Here is a 25,647-nt window from a genome sequence, read left to right on the forward strand (position 1 = left end):
TATGTGTATGTGTGTGCAGGGGGGGGGCTTCTGGGTGATTACTTTGGCTTTAATGAGGAAAATGACTTTGCCTCCGGGCTCCCATCCACCTCAATAGTCGGGCCCAGAGTTTAACCGCCGGCTCCCTGCAGGCCTGAAAGACGAATGGATTTAATTTGGAGGGTTCGGAGGCCGCAGCGCGTGCGTTTTACAGCATGAATAAAACATACAGGAGTTTAAGAAACCATTTATTCCGTCACGGAGGATATTTTATGTCCAGGTCGTAAAGAAACGAATCCTACGTTTCATTTCCTTAAAAAAAAAAAAAGTTTTAATAATTTGTCTATGTCTTTACTGCACCTTGAATGGTGTCTGGTGGTCCGTGAGATTTGACCTCCTCACCCCGAGCCGCTCTGACGTCAGGGTTTCTGCAGCACTCGGAAATATAATTTCTTCAGAATACAAGTACTTGCATCAATATATTCCTTTGGGCAAAACATTACATGCAAAACCAGTTTTTTTTCTTTGCGTTTCCATCACCAGAATACATCAGACTTATATGAAAAGGTATTTATGATCATGTAGTCGATGTAATTTTACATCATAGAATGTATAATTGTGTGGAGACAATTTAGTGGAGACTGAGTGAGGTGTTTGTTTTTATACTTTAGATGTTTAAAGTATATTCACAGACGAAGCCCATCGGTCAAATGTCGGCGTGTTATGAAAAACAAAGTCAAACTTTTCATGAGCTTTTTATTTATTTCTGCAAGTCAAAAAAGATACAAGGAGAGAAGAGGAAAGAGCCGAGTCAGATACGAAAGGATGAAATAGTATTTTATCCATTTAGAAGTACAAACTGCAGCAGTTTTTTTTATTTCCACTGACTTTTAAAATAATAATCTGTTTTAATTGGTCTTTTATTGTTGTGGTAAAGGAGTTTCGGGCAGAAATTGACAAATATTTTTGATAATTTCCCTCGTTTTCCTATTAAAGGAATATATAATTTAGCTGATTCAGAAATGTTTTTTTAAAGACAAGTCCATTATTCAATTAATAGCGTCACAACCAGGACTGAAGCAGAATAAACCTGATAGTCATAATTTAATGATTAATTTCCCCATTCAGTAAATAAACTCCGCAAAAAAGTCCATTAAATAAGTGTCAATCTATTACTGTACAATATTTTTAACCTTGAGATAATGCAACACATTTGTATTTTTATATAATCTTCCATGCCCTGAGAGTTGCCAGAAGAAACGTATACAAATAAACAATAAATAAAGTCCAGGAAGTGGTTACTCATCATCATCATCATCATCATCTCCTCCACAAAGCTTTTTCAGAGTCTTTTTATATTTCCCTCCGCAATCAGACTGAAACAGAACAGAATGTTGTATTAAACACTCCAGTTTGACCAAATTACAAGCTCTTGGTTAGTGGTGTGAAGATGAAAAGAAGCAGAGGAGGTGCAGTGTTGTCCTCCAGGTGTTATTTAGTCGTCTCCTCCACAGATGGACTCCACGCAGTCGCCAAGGACGCCTGACAGGTCCGACTGGAGGACACAACACAAGCCAGGAGAAAAGGGGTCTACATGCAGGGGTAGGGGCGGAGCCTATACTCAAAGTACAGCCTTTCGGTACAGAATACTGCTTTTTGCGTAGGGAAAATATTGTACTTTTTTTTAATGTTAATTTTCAGATAATACAAAATATAAAGCCATTAATATTATGAATGTAATTTAAATGAGCTCCACATTTAAGATGTACACATTAATGCATCAGTATTTATAATCCAATAAGATATATTTTGTATATATATATTTTTTTACATACATTTAAAAACATATATAAATACTTATTTTTTTAAATATTTAAACAACTATTATATATATAAAATACATATTTTTATTATTGGATTATAAATACTGATGGATTAATCTGTTCATGTTAAATGTGGAGCTCTGCATAATGAGTACTTTAACTGTTAGTACTGTGTTGTACTTTGAGTATATTTCAATGACACATCTCAGGACCACAAGGAGAAAATCAAAAAGAGTGTGTAGACACCGTGAAGGCAGATTACTAATCAATAAATAGTTTGATTTGAGTGTTAGGAAAGTCCCATCAATGTGTATTTAAAGGCAGAGGTGGTGATGCGATTAAATTCTCTTTACATCTGGACAGAAGCTAAAGCATCAGACCCGACTGGACCCGTGGATCACAGCGTTCCGATCCTCCAGACCACCAGCTCTGCCTTTAGTGTTAGTGACATTAGTTCAGGGTGCAATGAGGCGTTCAGGGTGCAATGAGGCGTTCAGGCAGCTTTCCATGTCGCAGTTATTCAGATTAGTCATCGTCTCCAAACTTTTTGACCTTATTATTTAAAATATATATTTGGCTTCACGGATCTCTAAGCCAAATAATAAAAATCACTGTTGTAGATGTAAATATATGTTTAAAAATATATATATTTATATAAAACATAATATATGGAAAAATAAATAAATAATATGAATACCAAAATATATATATAAATAAAATGTATAAAAATTGAAACTCCTAAGGAGGCCAAAACCAAACAGATGGGCTGCGTCTGGAGGGAACTTAAAGAGTTCCTGCAAACTGTGTGAAGACATAATTCTACACAAGGAACCTGATGAGCTAAAACCATTCGTTACGTAATAAATAAATATTATAAACAGACACGTTTAGCATACACCTGTAATAATCCCTCACCTTGATGGCGGAGTGCAGAGAGTACTCGTAGAGCTTCTTGAACTCGGCCCTGATGTCCAGCATGTCGATCTCAGACCGGCTCACCATGATCCGGTTCAGAGTGGACTCGTCGGTTCCCGCGCCCTGACGCCCCACACACACACACAGGGTTAGGGTCCTGTAGGTGAGGAGCTCACACGTCATGGACTCATTATTCCTCTTTGGTGAAATCATAATTAGTGTCTTAATTCTTGAAGAAGAAGAAGAGTACATGATACTTAATGACACCAAGAGTTGGTCAAATATGTGCCCAGGAGAGGGAGGGGGGGAGTGAGGGGAGAGAGAGAGAGAGAGAGCGAGAGAGAGGAAAGAGTGAGAGCGAGCGATCGAGAGTGGAGAGAGAGGGACGGCCAGCATCATCTCTGCATATTATGGGATGTCCTTTCCGGTCTGCTCACCTTCATGCTCTCATGCAGCCGCTCTGCGAAGTAGGTCGGCACGCTCTTCACACACTTCACTGAGGAGCAAGAGTTCATATAAAAGATTTTAAAAATATATATATATAAACATAAGAGTGAGCAGCTGAGCTCAGACCGATGGCCACCAGCAGCTCCTCCAGATCCCCCGACATCTCCCCCTCGATGCTCTGCTGCAGTGTCTTCCCGCTGATGTTCTTGTACTCAACCAGCGCTGCACACACAGAAGCTCATGATTCAGATGGTTACCACGACAACTGAAACAACTCGAGATGAACTCGATGAGCTCAGCCGTACTTTGCCTGAGTTGAGGAACACTCCTCTGGCAGAGGATGTCCACGAATTTAGATTCATCCGTTCCCCACTTCTTCTCCCCGGCTTCGTAGAGGGTCTGGTGGGAGGAAATACACATAATCAGGGTGTGTAATGTAATATATATATATTTTTAAATGTATATCCTTTTAGAAATTTATATATATAAATTTCAAAAAGGATATATTTTTTTAAATTATATATATATATAATAAATAAAAAAAATGTATATCCTTTTTGAAATTTATATATATATTAATTTCTACATATTTTGAAATGTATTTCTACACACATTTTTATATTTCTACATATATTTTTATATTTCTACATATCTTTATTTATAGAAATAATTATCTAGACTGCAGTGAATCCGGTTCAAGGCACCTTGGCGTCCTCTTTGGCCTTCTCCGTGTCCACCGTGGTGTTCTCGTCTCTCTTGCCCTGAAAACAAAAACACGTTGATCTTGATGTCTTTAAACCTTCAGATGAAACTAAAACCGTTTGTGGACTCGAGGTGTAAACAACGAGCCGCCTTCAAACCAACTGGACTTGTTTATTCGCCCTTTGTGTTTAGAATTATGTTGAACATTAAGATAACAAATGTTCAGTTAAAGAGCACACACACGCGCATTATTTCTCTGCATTTGTATTTATCCATTAGTATTTAAACTTTTTCTATTTTATGTATTTATCCATTTTTATCTTTTCCAATGATCTCATGGGAAAAGTTTTTTTTTTTAAAGATACAAGTAAAATCTGAACAGATTAGTACAAAGATAAATATAAAAAGAACTTGAGAGAAATAAAAAGAGGGAGAAAGAGAGAAAACATTCTACCTAATGATGCCTTGCCAAGAGTTGCTGAGATATATGGCCAGGAAGTGTGCGAGTGAGAGTGAAAGAGAGAGTGAGACGACAAACCTCGGCCAGGAGGAGCAGCGCGTCTGAAAAGTCTCCAGAAACTTCCGTCTTCAGGTCGAGGGTCAACTTCTTCTCCGTTTCTGTGGAAGAAAAAACAAGAAAACCATCAAACTCGTAATACAGAAAACGCTTTGTCCTGCCGCTTGCATTGTTGTTGTTGTTTACCCTCCAGATAGACATCGGTGAGGGCTTTGATCTGCTGGTTGGACCTGGAGGCAAAGATCTCGATCAGGGTGCTGTCCGTGGTCCCGGCTCCCTAAAAGATTTTTTTAATGGTAGATATACATCATATAGTTCATATTTGTCATTGTACATTTATACATTCCCAATTTATGATTAATTTGGCATTTATTAAACAATATTTATTGCACAAATTTAATAAGCAGAATTCCTCACATTTGAAAGGCTTCTTGCTATTAGATAAAAATAAATACAATGTCCAGAGTGTGTTCATTACTCGTTCATTATTTATTTGCAAAATATGACAGAAAAGGATCATTTAAATATCATGCATACATTATATACAATTAATATAATATTGGATATTATTTTCCATTCATAGTTTACATTGGCTGCTGGTATCAACAGCTGTTTATATTTTTAACCTTTTTCATTCTTTCGTTGCATCATCTAATTATTAAAAAAAAATACAATATAAAATTGAATGAAAAGAGTATGAAACGGACCTTCATGGCACGCATCACTTCGTGGCAGTCGAGCGTGGCGGGCGGCGTAGCGAGCGCCACCAGCAGCTCCTCCAGGTCACCGCTGGTGTCTCCTCGCAGGTCGTCCACCAGCGTCTGTGGAGTAGAGAACACAACCTGTCACTCGTCATACAGAGGCCCCGCCCACAAGCACACACAAATAAAGATTTAGGTAAATAAACAGACAACGAGACTCTTTAACGTCGGCACAAGGAGAGGACTAATGAGGACAAAGAGTGTTTCTCCGCGCCGTGTTCAAGGGTTGTGGTTTTTTACGGTTCCTTGTGCTCTTACTCTGCCGGTGGCTTCCTGGTAAGCTTCACAGATGAGCTGCCGCTGAGCGCTGCTGCGGTGGGTCAGAATGTCGATCAGGGTCTTCTCTTTGGTGCCTGAGACAACAATGATAAAAATTAAAAACACATTAAAAAGGTGAACAAATAAAGTAACAAAAATTAAAATAAAGTAAGTAAAAGAGAAATGGTTTTGTCGCTACAAAAAGTAGATTAAAGTTACATTTTAATTAAGACGACAAAAGAAATCAAAAGTGTCATATGTTATTATCGTCATCATATTTAGGACATTAGCATTCTGACTTTAGCACGTTAGCATCTCATGATGTAGTTCATTTAGGGATAACTAAAAGATATTGGGAGTTATTTTCATCAATCCCCCCCAAAAAACGAGGAGCCAATAAATGTGAAAAAATGGATACATCGTTTCATTGCTACAAAACACATTAAAAGTAACATTCTAATTAAGAAGAAGCTAAAAGAAACAAAAGTTTAATGTTTTAATTTATTAGTGTCAACTGAACAAGTGATCCTAAATAAAATATTATAATATCGTATATTTAGTTGTCATATTTAGGACGTTAGCATCCTGAGTTTAGCAAGTTAGCGTCTCAAGATTTAGTTAATTTGGGGATAACTAAAAGATAGAGTAATGTCAAAAAAAACAAGGATATATTAAACATGAAAAAAGATACATTGTTTCAGCGCTACAAAATTTAGATTAAAAGTAACATTTAACTTAAGAAGAAACCCCAAATTGTATGTTTTAACTTATCCAAATGTCCACTAAACAAGTGGCACTTATTAAAATATGATATCGTATATTTAGTCATCATATTTAGTAGGGCTGCAACAACGAATCGATAAAAATCGATTATTAAAATAGTTGGCAACGAATTTCATAATCGATTCATTGAGTCACGCGATTATTACGGCACTCAGTAAGTCGCGGAATATAAAAAAGTAGATTTGAGCGCAGAGCCGCACAGGAGAAACAAGAGCGGAGGGAGAGGACAGAACGCTGCGTTGTGAGAGCCAATCAGCGCTGAGCTGCTCCGCTGTTGATGAATCTAATTGGCTGCTGCTGCCCTCGTGGCGCTGGAAGCGGAAGTCATTCACGGTCACGTAGTCGGAGACATTCACGGAGCTAAGTGCGCCTACGGGTGACGTTATGAACCCAGACACCAGGGCGCTACATGTCACGACGTGTGTGGCATTTTCACAAGAAGTATAACGTAGAAAAAGTTGTTTAATATTCCGTAACGGAGATAAGCCACGCCCCCTCACCGACACGTATGACGCGTTTAACCCACAAATAGCCGGCTGAGTAAACTCAGGAGAGTAAAGCGCTGTTTGTGACGGGTCCATCCACATGCTGACCAGTGGATCTCCAGGACCTTTCCATGACTTGAGACCAAATTTCCATGATTAAACATTTTGTGAAAACTCTGTGTACATGAACAAGTGAGAAGATGTTGTATTTAAACTAACAATGAGAATTCCAAAGCATCCAGTATATATTCCGTGGAAATTAACATTTGAATGTAACACATTTGCATTACTTGTCCAAATATTTTGGGATTGTATTTTTTTCAATTACTTTTCTAGGCCTGCAAATAGCCATTTAAAAACTCCATGACTTTTCCAGGTTTTCCATGACCGTACGGACCCTGTTTTGAATAAAGGGTTGAAAATTAAATTTTTAGTTTTTTTATCCGATTAATCGAAAAAATAATCAACAGATTAATCGATCATCAAAATAATCGTTAGTTTCAGCCCTAATATTTAGCACGTTAGCATGAGTTATTCATCTCAAGACACTACGGCCGACTGTAATTTGAGGATAAATAACAGATATTAACAGTTATTTAAATGAGTCTCTCCAAACATTAAATACGTAAAGTCTACGTGTACCGAGTCCTTCGATGGCCTTCCTCAGAGCCTCGACGTCGTCGCCGGCATCGAAGTCGGCTTTGGGCTTGATGGTTCCTCTTGCCCCGTTCTGGAGGAGGGGGCGGTAGAACAGGTTACTCTTCAGAAATAAATATTAAAATAAATGATATATAATAATATAAAATAAATTACACACAATGATATATAGTACAAAATAAATTAAGTATAAAAATATAAATTATATTTACAAAATTTAAAAGAAATTATATATACACAAATATAAAAATTATATATAAAAATATTTTTACAAAATTAGATATGAAAATTTTAAATTAATGATATAAATAAAATAAAGCTAAAGTGTCAGCCCTACTGTTTCCATGAAGGAGGATGGGGTGTTCACGAGACTGTCCAAGTCATCCTGCAGAGACGTTTAAAATGAACCATCAGTGGAAACCTCAACGGATAGATGAATTAAATATAGAAAATAAAGACGGAAGTGGACTCACCCAGAGAGACGCCATGTCACCAACAGGAAGTTCTTCTGGAGGATGACAACACATTCAGTTAAGCTCCTTTAAATTTATTTACCACCAAACAATGACCATAAAATAGAGTTTACTGGAGCCATTTATAGAATAATCTGATTTATTGGCCACATACAAAGAATTTGAAGGAGACACAAACCGGAATGGACAAATAAACAAAGTTATTTATTGTTATGTCCTATTGCATCTCCTATGCATTATGCCTTCAACCACAATGATATACAGTAGGATATATAAACATCTTCACATGTACATAATCATCCACTTGGTATATATTTCTTCACACCATTTGTATAGTTTACAACTTACAGAAGGCTTCACGTAAGATATATATAAATATACATATTGTAGTGTTCCTGTAAATAACAGCAAGTGTCACTTCATTAATTAAATAAATTAATCCTATATAGTGTTTGTAAAATGCAATTTATGATATTTTAAATTCATTTAAAAAGTTTATTGTGAGATGTTAGCCTAATGTTGAAAAAAGAAAAACGTCCAGCCTCAATTAAGCCTCTAGTGAACCCAGCTGAGCTGTTCAAATATCCCACAAAAAATATATAAATACGAAAATAATGAAATAAGAATTACTCTTTAGTGATAAAACAGAAAAACAGATAATATGACTTCATGTTTTACCGTCGACTTAATGTGAATAAATAAGTTTAAAAAAGTAGACTTCCTCTTGTGATTTGAGTGAAGACTTCTTTCCTCAGGTAGCTAATAAAGAGAAAGGTAATCACGTGAGACTAAACCTCCAATAAACCGACAATAAGACAGCTTTAAAACTAAAATCCTTTAAAATAAAAACCTTAAAAAGACAAAAAAAAACTTTAAATCTCCCAGTAAGACCCTTAAACCTCCATTTAAAACGCTTTACATCAATAATTAAACCCTTTAAAACGACAATAAAACACTAAATAAACCCAATAAGTTCGAGATAGTCACATAAATCTCACCTGGACTGAGAGTGAACCGGAAAAGTGTCGCCGCACCTTCAGGCAGCGGGAACCCGGATATGTACCTGAGGAATGACATGACCACGCCCACACCACGTGCGCATGCGCCGCCTTCAGGGACCGCTCGGGTAATTATCTTTCTGACGGATATTTCTACAAATAAATATATTTAAATAAATAACATATATTTTAATAAATATATTTATTTCTATATAAATGTCTATATATTATTTCTATATAAATAAAAATATTTATTCAAAAAATATATATATTTACTGCATTTTGTACAAATATTTTGAGACACTGAAGCGAATGAAATGCCAACGTTTACAAAACACTCGAACAGTTTTAATTTTATTGTGTGAAAATAATTCAAAATAAATCAATAAATCCTGTTTTTTCCATTATTCTTTATTACTTAAAAAAAGGCACCGAATACAAGGCATCATGTTGACAGCATCGTAGTTATTGTTCCACACAATGATAGCACCAAAAATATATATATTGTTGTTATTATTGTCCTGTTCCCGTGTTGTAGGCACACGGTTGAGAGAAGACAGGAGGTGAGTGAAGAGAAAGAAAAGAGGTTTTTTTCTCCTCTTTCCATCAGTAGCGTCACACATTCCATAAGAGGGCGATGTCATAATAATACAAACATGAGAGAAAAATAAAAACATTCCAAATAAAGGGGGAGGTTTTTGTGTGTCTTTGGAGGAAGACACACACACACACACACACACACACACACACACACACACTTTTATAAACACACCATTTAAAAAAGTGATTTTTCTCATCAGAAAACGGGAGTAAGGCGAATCGGATTAATTATGTCCACTTATTGGACGTAACAAATAATAAAAAATGAATTAAAAACACTGGATGATTTTTTAAAATGAGAACAAAATACTGTGTGGCCCTTTAAATATTGGCAGGATAATAATAAAATAAATGTTCAAATGTCTCGAAGTATAAGGCTTGAAACACACGTCTGTTTGTTCTTTTAATGCAACATTGTGGCATAATTGCACTTGTACAGATGTCATTGTTCTTTCTTTTGTTATTATTTACATAGAACAAGAGGAGCATGTGGTGAGATGAGCGGTGGAGCCGATTGGTTGATTCCTGAGGTAGCCCAAAAAAACGCCTCTTCCCTTTCCCCCCCCCCCAAAAGTGGTATAAAAATACACTTTAAGTACAAACTTTATCTTATAAAATAAAAATTCTCATATATTCCGTGGCCCGGTGTTTCAGACCTCGGTGCCGTCGTGGAGGTTGTTGTGGACTTTGACCTCCAGGTTGACCTGCTTGACCTTGGGCTTGTGCAGCACGTTGATGTTCCTCACGGTGCACTGCCGGCTGCCGAACTTCTTCTCCATGCACTTGTCCAGGCACACCTCCACCTTGGTGTTGAGCGGGTACTCCTCGGGCGCCGGCGCCGCCGCTGCTTTCTTCGCCGCCTTCCGCCGGCAGCGCCGCGCCAGGAGGCAGGTGGCGAGCAGCAGCGCCAGCGCCAGCAGGACGACGGCGGCCACGCCCCCGCCCACCTGGCCACCCACGTGGGCGTTGAAGGAGGAGGCGGCGGGCGCCGTGGCGGCGGCCTCCAGGCGGAGCGACTTCATGTTGGTGCCGTTCTTCACCTGGTCGCCCTCGTTGTCGTAGATCAGCGACTCGTCCAGCGCCAGGCGGCCGCTGCGGTCCACCAGGTCGCGCCGGGGGCGGCTCAGCAGGTGGGGGGGGGTCGCCGAGCGCTGGATCCGGGGTCCGGAGCGCGACTCGGGGCTGATGACGTAGATCACCTGCAGGTACCACTGGTGCCCCGCCTCCACCTGTCAATCAACAGAGAGAGAGAGAGAGAGAGAGAGGTGAAGGAGGGTGTTAGCAGCTTAAGGGGCTTTATTGTCCAATGAGAAGCTTCCTTTCTCTTTCCCACCGCGGAGACATCTGCAGTATTCTATAGACTTCTATACAACCAGAGGTGTCGCCCCCCGGTGCTCAGGAGAGAGAATGCAGCTTTAACACATGAAGTGTAGACTTCTAAACAACCAGACCTTGTAGAGGGCGTCGACCTTCATGGTAAAGCCGTCGACGCCCGGCATGGCAGCCACGCTCTGCACCTCCGGGACGTCGGAGGCGAATTGAGCCTCGAAGGGAACGTCATGGAAAAAGTTGTCACAGACGTCGGGCTGCTTACGATCCTGCAGAGAGAAAAACATCTTAATGAAACGTTGTGTTTTTATACATGTGTGTGTGTGTGTATACTGTATATATATTTATATCAGTGACGTGGTCCCGTACCAGCAGCAGGAAGCGGTGCTTGAGGTGCTTGTTGGGCTGGATGCAGCCGTACTGCGGCCCCTCGTTGTACAGCGTGCCCGTGGGGTCGAAGAAGGGCACGTACCCGTCCCGGCCCGTGCACAGGTACACCTTCTCCAGCTGCAGCCTGTAGGCTGCGTTCAGGTTCTGCTCGGGGCTCCACAGCACCCTGCCATACAGCGTCTGGCCTGCAGGGGGCGGCAGAGGGATCTATTCATCTCTGCACGTTCACGCACCAAAGGGACTCTCAGAAAATGGAAAACGCAAGAGGTTTGAATATGCACGTACCCATGGAGAACGCCCCCTTGTAATCCATCTCGGTCGCCATGGCGCCGGCGGTGGCGGCGGCGGCCGGGTCCATGGTGAACACCTTCTCGTTGTTGCACAGCTGGAACTCTGTGTTGAGGGAGTAGACCACGGGGACGGGCCGGTTGGTCTGCTGGAAGGCGATCGGCACCAGGAACCTGGAAACGAGACCGCTTTAAGTTTCCTCCTCCCACAATGCACCACGGGGGTGGTGGTGTGTGTGTGTGTGTGTGTGTGTGTGTGTGTGTGTGTGTGTGGGGGGGCGTACTTCTCTGGAGCATGGGCGGTGCAGGACAGCGGCTTGTCCCCGGGGTCGATCCAGGGCTGCGTGGGCTGCACGGTGCACGGCACCAGGAACACCGTGTACTCCCCAGAGTAGTCCTTCCTGTTAGGAGAGAGGGGGAGGGGTTTATGGTTCATATATAATATACTTGTTTAGGTTATGTAGGGCTTATAGTTTATAAATGGTTTTACATTTTATTAAATAATATTATATTGTTGCAAAATTTGATAACATAAATATAATTTAGTTTATTTATTTCTTGTTCGTCTATGTCTGTATGTGTGTATGTATATTTTATATATAATAAAATAAATAAATGCGCCGTAATATATATATAATCCGTGCAATCATGAACCAGGGCCGCAAAGCCTCCCACAGGGCCGGTGGGAGTGGAGGGGAAACGTGCTGCTGGACTTCTTGAGTAACTTTATCAACAAGACTTCCCACACACGGTTGCATGAGGACCTGTTGATTACGGTCTCTATAGCCTGAAGCCACTCGTTGACCTCTGACCTGCTGTAGGAGCTGGTGGCTCTCCACAGCTGGTACGGGGAGTCGAAGGTCTGAGCGCTCCACAGCAGCTGGAGGTCGAACTCCACGCCGCCCAGGTGGTCGGGCGCCATCAGGCGGGACTTGTGGCCCGGCAGCGTGTGGTGTTCAGGGACAAACTGACCTGCAGGATACAGTTAGACGGACAAGTGTGCGTTTTTATAAACATTTATATTACATTTTTTTAATGCTCTGATGTTTGCCGGCTGAGAAAATCCTTCGCTTCGAAGAGTTTACTGCAAAAACATTTCATATATAATATTAATAATAATACTATTAAGACAAAAGGACTTCTTGCTCAATGTTTGCCTAACTATTTCCTTTTATTCCAAGAAATCTTACCACAGGAATTACTGTCTTACATGTTTCCCCTTGTACACGTTATTAAAGTGTATATTTGTTGTTTTAATAAAAACAAACCAACCTCTGAACTTGGCGTGGGTTTTGAACTCGATGACCAGCCGCCCGTCTTCTCGGATGTAGATCCTGATGATCTGCAGCCGGGCGGAGAGCACGCTGTCCGTCTGGATGCCTGCAGGCCGGGAGGTCAGAGGTCGGGTCAACAACACAAAACAATCATTTTGAACTTGGCGTTATCCAATATTCCCATTTATGTTCTGGAGATGTATAAAAATGTGCACACATTTAATAAGATAATGCCTAATTTGCAAATTTAAACATACAATTAAAAATGTCAGTGATCAAGTGGGGAGGTTTCATGGTGATTAACTGAGTTTATTTATTTACCTTTTCACTCTATTCTCAACCTTAACATCAAATAAAAGTATAGAAAACATGTTTTTTCAACGACAATATACATTAATAAATACATATTTTGATCAATGTTGAGTTGAAATGTCCTCGTTCATAGTTAAGAGTAAAGTTGAAGACTTTAAGCTCATAAAGAGATTCTGACCCGTCCTCCACAGCACGGTGTCGTAGAAGAAGGAGAACTCCATCTCCGTGTGGTGCTCCAGAGAGGCCCAGCCCCGCGGCGCCGTCACGTAGATGTAGGACACGTAGAGAGGAACCTGCACCGTCAGGAAGGACTGGGCCGAGTCCCGGACCTGCAGGGGCAGCAGCAGGATTTAGTGTTGGTGGACCCCCTGAAGGTTTGAGGACCTTGGAAAACGTTAAACAGAATATGTGATTCTAAAGTTCACTGGGTCCTATCGAGATCTGTTGTTTTTCTTGTCTGGGAGAACTGGCCTTGGGAGGAGTTTAGTCGGGTATCCAGATTTACATTTTCATCTCAAGACAAATATCATTGAAGCTTAAAATATGAGAGTTTGGTTCTTGACCATCGCCATCTTGTTTTTTGTGTCGCCATCTTGGTTTTTTTGTGTGTCGCCATTTTGTTTTTTTGGCCACCGCCATCTTGTTTTTTGACCAATTTCCAGACCGACGACTGGACGGTTCTGACGCACCTGGAAGTCGGCGGTGACGGAGCCCCCGCAGACGTCGATGAGCTCCGTCATGTCGTAGTAGGCATCGAAGGTCCAGATGCAGCTCTTGAGGTTGAGGTGCTTGTAGAGCTGAATGCTCTTGTCCTGCCGGACGTTGGGGTTGAACTGGTACGGCCGGTCGTACCCCGGCCCCAGGGAGATGCTGTCGTAGGACACGTCGTCCAGGAAGCCCGACTCTGTGAGAAGAAGGCGAGTTCAATTAATTAAAACCCTTTCTCCCAAAGAATAATCGTTTTATTCTGAAACAAACATCAGGCACATCTTTTCATAGGATGATTCTTCTCCATAAACATCAGGTTTAGGATTTGAGCTGACACACTGTGAGGTGTCAAGATATGGATCATCGTCAGTTGTCATGACAACTGACCAAACTCCTGATGGTGGAGCCTTGGGTGGAGTTTAGTTGGTTATCCAGATTTATATTTTCATCTAAAGACAAATATCATTGAAGATTGAAATATTGCATTTGGCCGTCTATGTTTGGTTCTGGACCATCGCCATCTTGTTTTATGGGTCGCCATCTTTTATTTTTGGGTCGCCATCTTGTTTTTTTGTTTATCGCCATCTCGGTTTCAGGCGTCATCATCCTGACGTTGGCCGTCGCCATTTTGAGTTTGGGCCGTCACCATCTTTTTTTTTTTTGCAGTCGCCATCTTGGTTTTTGGCGTCACAATATTGTTATTGCCCGTCGCCATTTTGACTTTGGGCCGTCACCATCTTGGTTTCAGTCGTCGCCATCTTGTTATTGGTCATCGCCATTTTTAATTTGGGCCGTCACCATCTTGGCTTTGGCCATTATTTCTAATTTATTTGGACATCCCGGCAATTTGTAGCAGCATGTTTACAAACAGGGCCCCAAAACACATAAAAATGCACAATATTTACAAATAAATCGAACAGTAAGCCTGACCGGAGAGCCCCTGCAGGTCCTTGAGGGTCACCAGGTTGGAGCAGACGTGCTGCTGCCGGTAGATGGACTCCGACAGCAGGAAGTGCAGGTTGTGCAGCGGCATGGTGGACACCAGGGGGAGCATGCCGTCCTGGTGGGGGATCTGCACCGAGATGTGGATGCTGAACACACACACACACACACACACACACACACACTCAGGCATTAACAAACAAAACATCAAGTTGAGCTTCCTCTGACATCAGAGTCGGCCTCTCACCGGTTGCGGTGCTCCTTGTGCTTGACGTCCAGGTACTTGAGCGTGGCGATGAAGGACTGGGCCTGGAAGCCCCTGGCGGTCCCCGTGGTGACGGGCGTGTGGCAGATGGCGCCCTCCGTGCCGACGGTGGCCACGTTGCTCCTCAGCGGCGTGCCCAGGTGACCCGACTTGTCCCGGGCCTGAGCCACGCAGCGCACTTGGAAGCGGCGGCTGAAGTAGATGCTGTCCAGCACCATGTGGTTGACGCCGGTGTACGGCGTGGTGTCCGTGACCGTCTCGAAGGGGGAGCGGGCGCCGCTGGTGTCGGTGGGCGCTGCCACCTCCCAGGAGAAGTGGACCTGGCTCTGGTTGATGCCGGCCTCCTCGCAGCGCTCCTTCATCACGGGGTACTTGGGGTAGTGGGGGTCGCAGGGCGTGACGCACACCAGGGGGTAGCCCGGCGAGGGCGTCTTCTTGCTGCCCTCCTTGGTCACCTCCTGCACGTGGTCGTAGTCGGCGAGGGAGACCACCTGGGGGGCGGAAACGGGACTCTTTTACTGCTCAGGTATTTTTTTAAACTGCAGCTCGAGACTTTTGTGTCTCTTTGTGATCATTGTGTGTCTCTTTGTGGTCATTGTGTGTCTCTTTGTGGTCATTGTGTGTCTCTTTGTGGTCATTTTAAGTCTCTTTGTGATCATTGTGTGTCTCTTTGTGGTCATTTTAAGTCTCTTTGTGGTCATTGTGTGTCTCTTTGTGGTCATTGTGTGTCTCTTTGTGGTCATTTTAAGTCTCTTTGTGGTCATTGTGTGTCTCTTTGTGGTCATTGTGTGTCTCTTTGTGGTCATTTTAAGTCTCTTTGTGGTCATTGTGTGTCTCTTTGTGGTCATTTTAAGTCTCTTTGTGGTCATTGTGTGTCTCTTTGTGGTCAGGCTCTCTGAAGCTTTTCTAAAAGCATCTCTAAGTTTGTTTCTTTTACAGTTTTAATGCTCTTAGTTTTGCATAATCTTCATAATCTCATTCTATGAAAATCCGAAGGTCTCAATAGAAAGACCCTCAGAGATCTTCTTACGATGGGCGTGGCGGGCAGGATAAGGCTCCCCGAGGCCTCCTGGTCCAGGATGGTCACCGTTGCCACGGTGATCTCCCCGAGCACCGCCTCCACGGGGTCGTCAGGGCCGAGCACCAGCGTCAGGGACTCGTGCCACTCCCGGTCCTCGTTGGACAGGATCTCCACCTTGAATAGGATGTGGTCCATCCCTACAGAACCGGAGCGGAACCAGAACCACAAGTTTGGACCTGAGATCGACTCAGAAAATATGAATATGTAAAGAAATATAATGTATTTTTAGCCGAACTGACCAGGGGGGAACTTGAGCACGCGGCTCTTGGGGTTGTAGTCCACCCCGGACTGGGCCGACCCGTCTCGGGTGCTGCAGCGGACCTTGGAGGTGCGGTCCAGATCCCCCCCGCGGACCACCTTGACGTCGAGGACCTCCACGCCATCGGGCCCGGGTGGCTCCCTCACCTGATAGGACGCCTGCTCGAACTCAATGGTGGGAGCTGCAGGACGAAGAGGGAAAGAAAAGGTCACGGTGGCGCCCTCTGGGGGTCGTACTGCGCCATGTCGCATACTTTTACCTTTTTGAACTTTTAAAACTATTAAGAAAAGTATTATCATCGAGGTGTTACATGGAACATATATATATCTGCTGTCAGTAATATATAATTGAGTATATGTTATTATTAATTTGTTATTGTTTATTTATATTTATTATAATAATATAATTTTAATCTAGGTGTAGCCCTGATAATATATAATCGAACTATCAAATCTGTTAAAAAAATTATAAAAAGACTGAAACGTCTAGACTAAATTATATATATAATTGCAAATACATATTATATAATTCAAATTATAATGTATTATTATTATTTATATTTTATTTAAAGTCTCAATATATATTTATATAAATTCTATATATATAAAATTGCAATTATATAATTCTATAATTCAAATTATAACATTTCTATTGTATTTAAAGTCTCTGGTGGTCGTAATGCTCCACATGGCATACTTTGACCTTTTTAACTATAAAAACTATTAAAAAGTATCATCCTCAAGGTGTAAAATCATAAATCTTCTGTCTGAGCTCACCGTCTTCATCGTTGGTGATGGTGACGGTGACGACGTCGGCGGCGCCCACCATGGCGCCGCTCCAGTGGTCGCCCAGCGGCGTCCCAAGATGCACCTGGAACTCCTCCACGGGCTCGAACACTGAGTCGTCCAGGACGTGGACAGTGCAGTTCTTCACCTGGAGAACCAGAAGAAGATCGTTTGGTTTAATAAATACAAACAAACGTGTTTTTCGTCTCGTAGAGAAGGAACCCCGCCAGACCTTTTCCCCTCGGAGGAACGTGACGCGCGACTCGTCGTCGTTCCTGCGCTCCTCGAAGTCGTCCATCACCATGGCCGACATGGTGCGGGTGAAGCAGCGCGCCGACGACCTGAGGGACAGGTCGCCCGTGCGGACGACGGGGATGTGCAGGGCGCCGCCGCGCTCCTCCACGGTGTAGGCGGTCTTCTCGAACTGCATGCTGGGAACTGAAGGAGAGACGGCTGTGAGGGGAGGAGCCTCGAACGTAGCAGCGTGATACGAGTAGAAGGTGAACGTACTGTCCTGGAAGGTGTCGGTGATGACCACGTCGGCCTCGTAGGGCTCCTGGAGGACGGCGCCCTGCGGGGAGCTGAGGAACACCACGAAGGACTCGGCGCCCTCGATGGACGGGTTCTGGACGTCGTCCATGATGGTCAGGCTGCAGGTCTGAGGAGAAGAAGGCGTTATGAAACCAACGGAGAGGGATTTATCAACCGACCGGGCCCCAAAAAAACTTTAAATACTGAGGAAGGGAGGGGATATATAATATTCAGAGAAATACAAATAATTTCAGAGATCAAATGTTGTGAATTAAGAAGCTTTAAAATCTTTCTCAAAGTCGAGGAAAAAAGCGTGAAATAAAAATCTGAATTATTCTCAAATTCGATGAAAAAAGCATGAAAGATAGAAATCAGATTTTTTTTTCAAATTAGATGAAAACAATTACTAAATAAAAATCTGAAGTTTTCTCAAATTGGATGAAAAAAAGCGTGAAAGAAATAAAAAAAGAACGTTTTCCTCAAATTAAAAAATCGATCCTGTACTAACGAGGAGGCCTCTGGAGTCTCGGTCCTCACCTCTTGGGTTCTACCGGGTTTGAACTCCACCTTCTTGGAGCTGGGGATATAGTCCACCCCGGGGCTGGCGGAGGGGGGGTCCGAAGGTCGGGTGGCGCACCACACGGAGGTCACAGATGACAGGTCGCTGCCCCGACGCAGCACCGGGATTTCTATGGTGCCTGATGAATACATTGTATAGAGAATTTAATATATTTTATTATTATTAATTTGTTATTGTTTATTTATATTTAAAATAATAATAAAATCATTTCATATGACCTATATATACCATCAAATCTAAAAAAATTATAAAAAACTGAAACGTACACACTAAATGATATATATATAATAGTAATAATACTTGTAATTATATAATTAAAATATATTATAATTCTATACATTATATATTATTTAATATATATTATTATTATTTATATTTTATTTAAAGTGATTATAATGTAATATATTTCAATATCAAAATAGAAATGAATGAAAACACTGAAATGTTTAGACTCCGGAGGAGAGGAGCGTCTCGTACCGGCGTCCTCGCTGAAGGTGAAGGTGGCGTTTCCTAGCGTGACGGTCGACGCATCGTTGGGCCCGTCGATCACGACCTTGGTGGTGGCCACGCGCCCCACGCGGGCGTTGTCCGAGGGGTCCGACAGCACCAGCTCGAACTCCTCGGACAGCTCGTACTCGCTGTCGTCGATGAGCGTGACGTCGCAGGTCGTCATGGTGACGCCGGGGCCGAGGACCACGCGGTGGTCGCCGGTGGCGCCGCGGCTCTTGTAGTCGGAGCCGGACTCCAGAGCCGTGAGGCTGCTGCCCTGAGCCGAGCGGGCCACGGTGGAGCAGAGCGCCGACACGGTGCTGGAGGTGTCGCCTGGGGGGAAAGAGGGCGGGGCCACGTGATGGTCATGTGTTGGTCATGTGATGGTCGTGTGTCGGTCACGTGTCGGTTATGTGTTGGTCATGTGTCGGTCATGTGTCGGTCATGTGTGGGTCATGTGTGGGTCATGTGTCGGTCATGTGTGGGTCATGTGTCGGTTATGTGTTGGTCATCTGTCGGTCATGTGTTGGTCATGTGTTGGTCATGTGTCGGTCATGTGTTGGTCATGTGTCGGTCATGTGTTGGTCATGTGTTGGTCATGTGTCGGTTATGTGTTGGTCATCTGTCGGTCATGTGTTGGTCATGTGTCGGTTATGTGTTGGTCATCTGTCGGTCATGTGTTGGTCATGTGTTGGTCATGTGTCGGTCATGTGTTGGTCATGTGTTGGTCATGTGTCGGTTATGTGTTGGTCATCTGTCGGTCATGTGTTGGTCATGTGTCGGTCATGTGTTGGTCATGTCGGTGTCGGTTATGTGTTGGTCATCTGTCGGTTATGTGTTGGTCTGTTGGTCATGTGTTGGTCATGTGTCGGTCATGTGTCGGTCATGTGTTGGTCATGTGTCGGTCATGTGTTGGTCATGTGTTGGTCATGTGTTGGTCATGTGTCGGTCATGTGTTGGTCATGTGTTGGTCATGTGTTGGTCATGTGTCGGTTATGTGTTGGTCATCTGTCGGTTATGTGTTGGTCGTTGGTCATGTTGGTCATGTGTCGGTCATGTGTTGGTCATGTGTTGGTCATGTCGGTCGGTCATGTTGGTCATCTGTCGGCCGCGTTGGTCATCTGTCGGTTATGTGTTGGTCATGTGTTGGTCATGTGTTGGTCATGTGTTGGTCATGTGTTGGTCATGTGTCGGTCATGTGTCGGTTATGTGTCGGTCATGTGTCGGTCATGTGTTGGTCATGTGTCGGTCATGTGTTGGTCATGTGTTGGTCATGTGACAGTCATGTGTTGGTCATATCGGTCATGTGTCGGTCATGTGGTCATGTCGGTCAAGTGTTGGTCATCTGTGTTGCTCATGTTGGTCATGTTGGTCATGTGACAGTCATGTGTTGGTCATGTGTTGGTCATGTGACAGTCATGTGTTGGTCATGTGACAGTCATGTGTTGGTCATGTGTTGGTCATGTGTCGGTCATGTGTCGGTCATGTGTTGGTCATGTGTTGGTCATGTGTTGGTCATGTGTCAGTCATTTGTCGGTCATGTGTCGGTCATCTGACGGTCATGTGTTGGTCATGTGTCGGTCATGTGTTGGTCATGTGTTGGTCATGTGTTGGTCATGTGTCGGTCATGTGTCGGTCATGTGTCGGTCATGACGGTCATGTTGGTCATGTCGGTCATGTGTTGGCTGCGTGTGGTCATGTTGGTCATGGTCATGTGTCGGTTATGTGTCGGTCATGTGTCGGTCATGTGTTGATCATGTGTTGATCATGTGTTGGTCATGTGTTGGTCATGTGTTGGTCATGTGTCGGCCGCGGTCATGTCGGTTATGTTCGGTCATGTCGGTCATGTGTTGGCTGTGTTGGCTGTGTTGGTCATGTGTCGGTCATGTGTTGGTCATCTGTCGGTCATGTGTTGGTCATGTGTCGGTCATGTGTTGGTCATGTGTTGGTCATGTGTCGGTCATGTGTCGGTCATGTGTCGGTCATGTGTCGGTTATGTGTTGGTCATCTGTCGGTCATGGGTTGGTCATGTGATGGTCATGTGTCGGTCATGTGTCGGTCATGTGTTGGTCAAGTGTTGGACATCTGTTGGTTATGTGTTGGTCATGTGTCGGTCATGTGTTGGTCATGTGTCGGTTATGTGTCGGTCATGTGTTGGTCATGTGTTGGTCATGTGTTGGTCATGTGTCGGTCATCTGTCGGTCATGTGTCGGTCATGTGTCGGTTTTGTGTTGGTCATCTGTCGGTCATGTGTTGGTCATGTGTCGGTCATCTGTCGGTCATGTGTCGGTCATGTGTTGGTCATCTGTCGGTCATCTGTCGGTCGCTGTGTTGGTCATGTGTCGGTCATGTGTCGGTCATGTGTCGGTTATGTGTTGGTCATCTGTCGGTCATCTGTCGGTCATGTGTTGGTCATGTGTTGGTCATGTGTCGGTCATGGGTTGGTCATGTGTTGGTCATGTGTTGGTCATGTGTTGGTCATCTGTCGGTCATGGGTTGGTCATGTGTTGGTCATGTGACGGTCGTGTGATGGTCGTGTGATGGTCGTGTGATGGTCATGTGTTGGTCATGTGTTGGTCATGTGACGGTCGTGTGTTGGTCATGTGTTGGTCATGTGTTGGTCATGTGACAGTCGTGTGTTGGTCATTTGTTGGTCATGTGTTGGTCATGTGACGGTCGTGTGTTGGTCACGTGCCGGTCAAGTGTCGGTTATTAAGTAATCAAAGAGCGGGAAACCTTTTCTCTCGATGGCGGCGTGCGCGATGCCGGCGCTCTCGTTGACGTGGTACGTCTTCTTGTCGAACTGCAGCGTGGGCTCGTCCTCGGTGTCGTTGATGAAGACGAGGGCGCGCGTGTTCCCGCCCAGCAGCGCATACGCCGGCATGCTGAGCTCCACCTGGAAGCTCTCTGCGCCCTCGAACACCTGGTCGTCGTTGATGACCACCGTGCACACCTTGGTGTCCTCGCGCTCGTCGAACTGCACCTGGGGGGGTCAACGGCACGTTCAGGGACCGTCGGGTCAACGCGTGTTTCTGTGCACGAAGAAGAGAAATTAAGAAAATATTCCCTCACAAGATCATTAGATGTCAACGTGACAAATAATTTATAATCGAGAGGAACATTTTAAAGACCAAAAGATTGAAGAATATAACTTTTAGTTTCATTCTTATATAGGTTATTTAATGAAAACTTCCAAAAAGGAACAAGTTGACTTAACTCTGATATATATTCCTGCTCTCACTTGATGAGTTTAATACCAAAGTTACATATATCAAAAAAGAAGAAGCTTAAACCAATAAGTCAACGTTACATTCAGGGACCGTCGGGTCTTTAAAAGTTTATTCAAAAAGGAACAACTTGAAAGTATTAAATTAAATTAAATAAGTTTTGCTCTCACTTATTGAATTTAATAGCAAAGTTACTTAAATAAAGAAAAGAGCTTAACCTAACAAGTCAATGGCACGTTCAGGGACCGTCGGGTGTTGAGTACAATTGAGAGCAACATTTTCAAGACCAAAAGATTGAAGATTTGAGGGTAAAACTTTAAAAAAGTGTTATTCTTTAAAAGTTTATTCAAGAAGGAACAACTTCAAAGTATTAAATTAAATTAATTTTGCTCTCACTTTTTGAATTTAATACCAAAGTTACATAATACATATATATATACATATATATATATATATACACATATATGGATATATATATACATATATATATATTTATATATAAATAATTTTAAAAAAGCTTAAACCAACAAGTCAAAAGTCTGAAGCTTTAGACATTTTTTAAATTGCCTGATTAAAAAGAACTCGAGGTTCTGCCGGTTCTGTCGGTTCTGCCGGTTCTCCGCTACCTGTCCGGCGTATTCCACGTAGTCCTGCTGGCCCGGCCGGGAGCCCACGCTGCTGGTGGAGGTGGCAACGCCCTGCTCGGTGCGGCAGAGCACGATAGCGTACTGGTTGAGGTTGCCCGTCCGCTTCACCGTCACCGCCACCGTGCCGGCCTTCTCGCTCACGTTGTAGCTGCGGGAAGGAAACGCAGAGCGGGGGTTATTTATTTATGGATTTATATTATTATTTTATGGATTATTGACTTTTTTTTCTGACCTTTTGTGCTCGAAGCTGATGAGCGACCACTGGATGTGGAAGACGTTGTCGCTGACCACGTTGGGTTTGCTGTCTTTCACCAGGAACTTGAAGTTGTCCACGGTGTCCTGGACGTCCTCCTGCTGCAGCACGTAGCGGATCAGACCCATGTTGATATCGGCTGGAAGGACGATCAATAAAACACGTCACCTTTTTACTGCACCGATTCGGCTGTTTTTGTTCATCTCGTATAGTACAACTTTTTTTTACGGTTATCCTGATATATTTCACCCCGCTGAGCTCCTCCCACTTGATTATTTTCTTCACTAATCAATAAATATTGTATCTATAAAACGGTGAAAATGCCTGTTGTAATTCACCTCTCGAAATAAAGAGCTGGTTTTGCTTTAAAAAATAACAAATGATCAAATTAGTTCCCGATATATTTTCTTCAGATGGACTCACTGATGAAGTAACTGATCGATGGAGTTCATTAAACTAAAATGATGGTTAATTATTTGAAAAGTCCGTCTTGAAATGAAAGAAGTTCTGGTCGACATGTTTTTTAAAATTGATTAATAGATCAAACAGTTGCCAGATTTATTAATAAGTGATAATAATCCTTAATTGGCCGTCATGTTACGCCCTAATCTTTACCCAGCATGACACGACTGTCCCCGCAGGGATAACATCTTTATAATTAAGATCGCTGGGAAATAATGACTCCATATAATTTTCAGAATTTCTTTTTTCACACGACTTCTGAGGAATAAAAAAACTTTTGTTTGAAGCGTCCTGACGAGGGCGGAGAAAAGCAATAATTTTGTAATTGAGAGAGTTCAAGGACCTTCAGGAAGTTCAGAATAAACAATATAAACATGTGCAGCGATAAATAGTATGAAATGGTCAATAAAAAATAAAAATAAATCCCAAAAACGAGAGTAAATGTTGACATTTAGTTCCAGTACTTTCCCTCTCGATGATATTCATCTGTTCTCTCTCAGGGTGAAGCTGAATGTTTGTTATCGTGAACGTTCACAAGCTCCTGAATGCAGAAACACATCAAAGTTCTTCAGCCTCCAGATCAACATCTCACCAAAAAGCAGACATTCCGACATTGATCGCCGGCTGCAGCCGAGAGGTGAAGATAAGAAGATAAGAAGATAAAAACAAACATGGCCGAGGAGCCTTTGAACCAAACTTTCAGAGATTTTCTTTTTTAATCCTTCAAATGAAATAATCTTAAAAAGGAAAGAGACCAGAACTCCTCTGGTGTTAAAGCTGCATTCTTTCTCCTGACCACCAGGTGGCGACTCCTGGTTGTATAGAAGTGTATGCTTCATATGTTAAAGCTGCATTCTTTCTCCTGACCACCAGGTGGCGACTCCTCTGGTTGTATAGAAGTTTATGCTTCATGTGTTAAAGCTGCATTCTTTCTTCTGACCACCAGGTGGCGACTCCTCTGGTTGTATAGAAGTTTATGCTTCATGTGTTAAAGCTGCATTCTTTCTCCTGACCACCAGGTGGCGACTCCTCTGGTTGTATAGAAGTTTATGCTTCATGTGTTAAAGCTGCATTCTCTCTTCTGACCACCAGGGGGCGACTCCTCTGGTTGTATAGAAGTCTATGCTTCTCGCGTACCTTGCGTGAAGGAGGTGACGGCCTCTCCGGGCTTCATTTTGCTCTCCAGGAAGCCGAGCTTGGGCTCGGTGGTGACCTCGTAGACCAGCTGCCCGTCGTCGGTGTCTGGGTCGGTGGTCAGAAGCTCCTTCTTGGTAATTAGGTTGGTGGCCTGATGGGTATCCGACACACGGCACATTAAACATCATCGTTGTGTAAACAAAGCGCCGGTGGATTGAATTCCGTCCATTCTTGTTGCACAGAAGTATTGATTGTCTATCGGCTTCCTGCACTTCTCACCAGCTGCTATATATTTAAAACGTGTTCTGAATCTGAGCTTTTGATTGACATATTTGTGACTTTAAATGTGAATGAAATGCTCAAACGGAGGCTGTGAGACGTGTAAATATTAAATATGTATTCAACTGTCGCCGGTTCTGTCTCAGAGCCTTTGATGTGTCTCCGTGGTAACACTACTGGGTACGAAATAATCTCCAGTAGTGTTTTTATGGGACTGTTATCGGCCTTCAGTGGAAGAGATTATGACAGTTTAGAGAAATAAGAAGGAATAAGAAAGAGAAATAATAGTTTCACTGAGGATGTGTTTGTTTCGGTGCAGCTGTTAGAAGCAGATGAAAGTTTAACATCAAAGTCTAAATTATGTGCAGAGCAAAGACACACAGATCGAAGAAGAAGGAACATGAAACATGTTGAAGATGCCGTTGTGTCGAGGAGTCTGAACCACCAGGGGGAGCAAGTGACCAGCAGGCTGCTCTCTGTGGTTCTCCTCATGTGAGCTTTGATTCTCTTTGTGATTGTTCCATGTGTCGTTGACATGAAACAACCACAAAGATCCTCAAAACAACCACAGTGTGACACAAAACAACCCCAAAGAGACACAAACAACTACAAAGAGACACAAAACAACCACAAAGACACAAAACAACCACAAAGATGCAACACAACCACAAAGAGACACAAACAACTACAAAGAGACACAAAACAACCACAAAGAGACACAAACAACCACAAAGAGACACAAAACAACCACAAAGACACAAAACAACCACAAAGATGCAACACAACCACAAAGAGACACAAACAACCACAAAGAGACTCAAAACAACCACAAAGACACACAACAACCACAAAGACATACAAAACAACCACAAAGAGACACAAAACAACCACAAAGACACAAAACAACCACAAAGAGACACAAATCAACCACAAAGAGAGATGAAACAACCACAAAGAGACACAAAACAACCACAAAGAGACACGAAACAACCACAAAGACACAAAACAACCA

The 25,647-nt window shown here is 42.9% G+C and overlaps 2 protein-coding genes across 3 annotated transcripts in view; both read right to left on the minus strand.

The window, feature by feature from the left end:
- Positions 1-718: 718 nt before the first annotated feature.
- On the minus strand, positions 719-8,883 carry anxa3a (annexin A3a). Of its 2 annotated transcripts, none has more exons than XM_056418839.1 (14): positions 8,799-8,883; positions 7,801-7,835; positions 7,665-7,712; positions 7,313-7,400; positions 5,403-5,497; positions 5,091-5,204; positions 4,570-4,660; positions 4,405-4,484; positions 3,869-3,925; positions 3,470-3,563; positions 3,291-3,386; positions 3,155-3,213; positions 2,718-2,840; positions 719-1,355 (listed from the first exon to the last, which is right to left on the minus strand). In XM_056418839.1, the coding sequence occupies exons 1-14, from the start codon at positions 8,875-8,877 to the stop codon at positions 1,278-1,280; spliced, it is 1,137 nt and encodes a 378-aa protein (XP_056274814.1). In that variant the 5' UTR covers positions 8,878-8,883; the 3' UTR covers positions 719-1,277. The 2 variants fall into 2 exon arrangements, with proteins under 2 accessions (XP_056274814.1, XP_056274815.1); XM_056418840.1 differs by having other exon boundaries at positions 719-1,534.
- A 305-nt stretch (positions 8,884-9,188) lies between these two features.
- fras1 (Fraser extracellular matrix complex subunit 1) overlaps positions 9,189-25,647 on the minus strand; it is a 136,215-nt gene continuing 119,756 nt past the window's right edge. The window contains exons 51-72 of the mRNA XM_056418623.1: positions 24,357-24,507; positions 22,737-22,896; positions 22,484-22,652; positions 21,367-21,613; positions 18,619-18,963; positions 18,099-18,259; positions 17,541-17,688; positions 17,263-17,468; positions 17,022-17,178; positions 16,226-16,426; positions 15,936-16,123; positions 14,888-15,396; positions 14,629-14,789; positions 13,680-13,894; positions 13,169-13,319; positions 12,677-12,784; positions 12,217-12,376; positions 11,689-11,805; positions 11,403-11,578; positions 11,097-11,302; positions 10,850-10,996; positions 9,189-10,627 (exon numbers count right to left, since the gene is read on the minus strand). Coding sequence (XP_056274598.1) covers positions 10,049-10,627; positions 10,850-10,996; positions 11,097-11,302; positions 11,403-11,578; positions 11,689-11,805; positions 12,217-12,376; positions 12,677-12,784; positions 13,169-13,319; positions 13,680-13,894; positions 14,629-14,789; positions 14,888-15,396; positions 15,936-16,123; positions 16,226-16,426; positions 17,022-17,178; positions 17,263-17,468; positions 17,541-17,688; positions 18,099-18,259; positions 18,619-18,963; positions 21,367-21,613; positions 22,484-22,652; positions 22,737-22,896; positions 24,357-24,507 — 4,662 coding nt within the window. The 3' untranslated portion in view covers positions 9,189-10,048. The remainder of the gene's footprint in view (positions 10,628-10,849; positions 10,997-11,096; positions 11,303-11,402; positions 11,579-11,688; positions 11,806-12,216; positions 12,377-12,676; positions 12,785-13,168; positions 13,320-13,679; positions 13,895-14,628; positions 14,790-14,887; positions 15,397-15,935; positions 16,124-16,225; positions 16,427-17,021; positions 17,179-17,262; positions 17,469-17,540; positions 17,689-18,098; positions 18,260-18,618; positions 18,964-21,366; positions 21,614-22,483; positions 22,653-22,736; positions 22,897-24,356; positions 24,508-25,647) is intronic.

Source organism: Pseudoliparis swirei, chromosome 7 (assembly GCF_029220125.1).
Source record: "Pseudoliparis swirei isolate HS2019 ecotype Mariana Trench chromosome 7, NWPU_hadal_v1, whole genome shotgun sequence".
Lineage (NCBI taxonomy): Eukaryota > Metazoa > Chordata > Actinopteri > Perciformes > Liparidae > Pseudoliparis > Pseudoliparis swirei.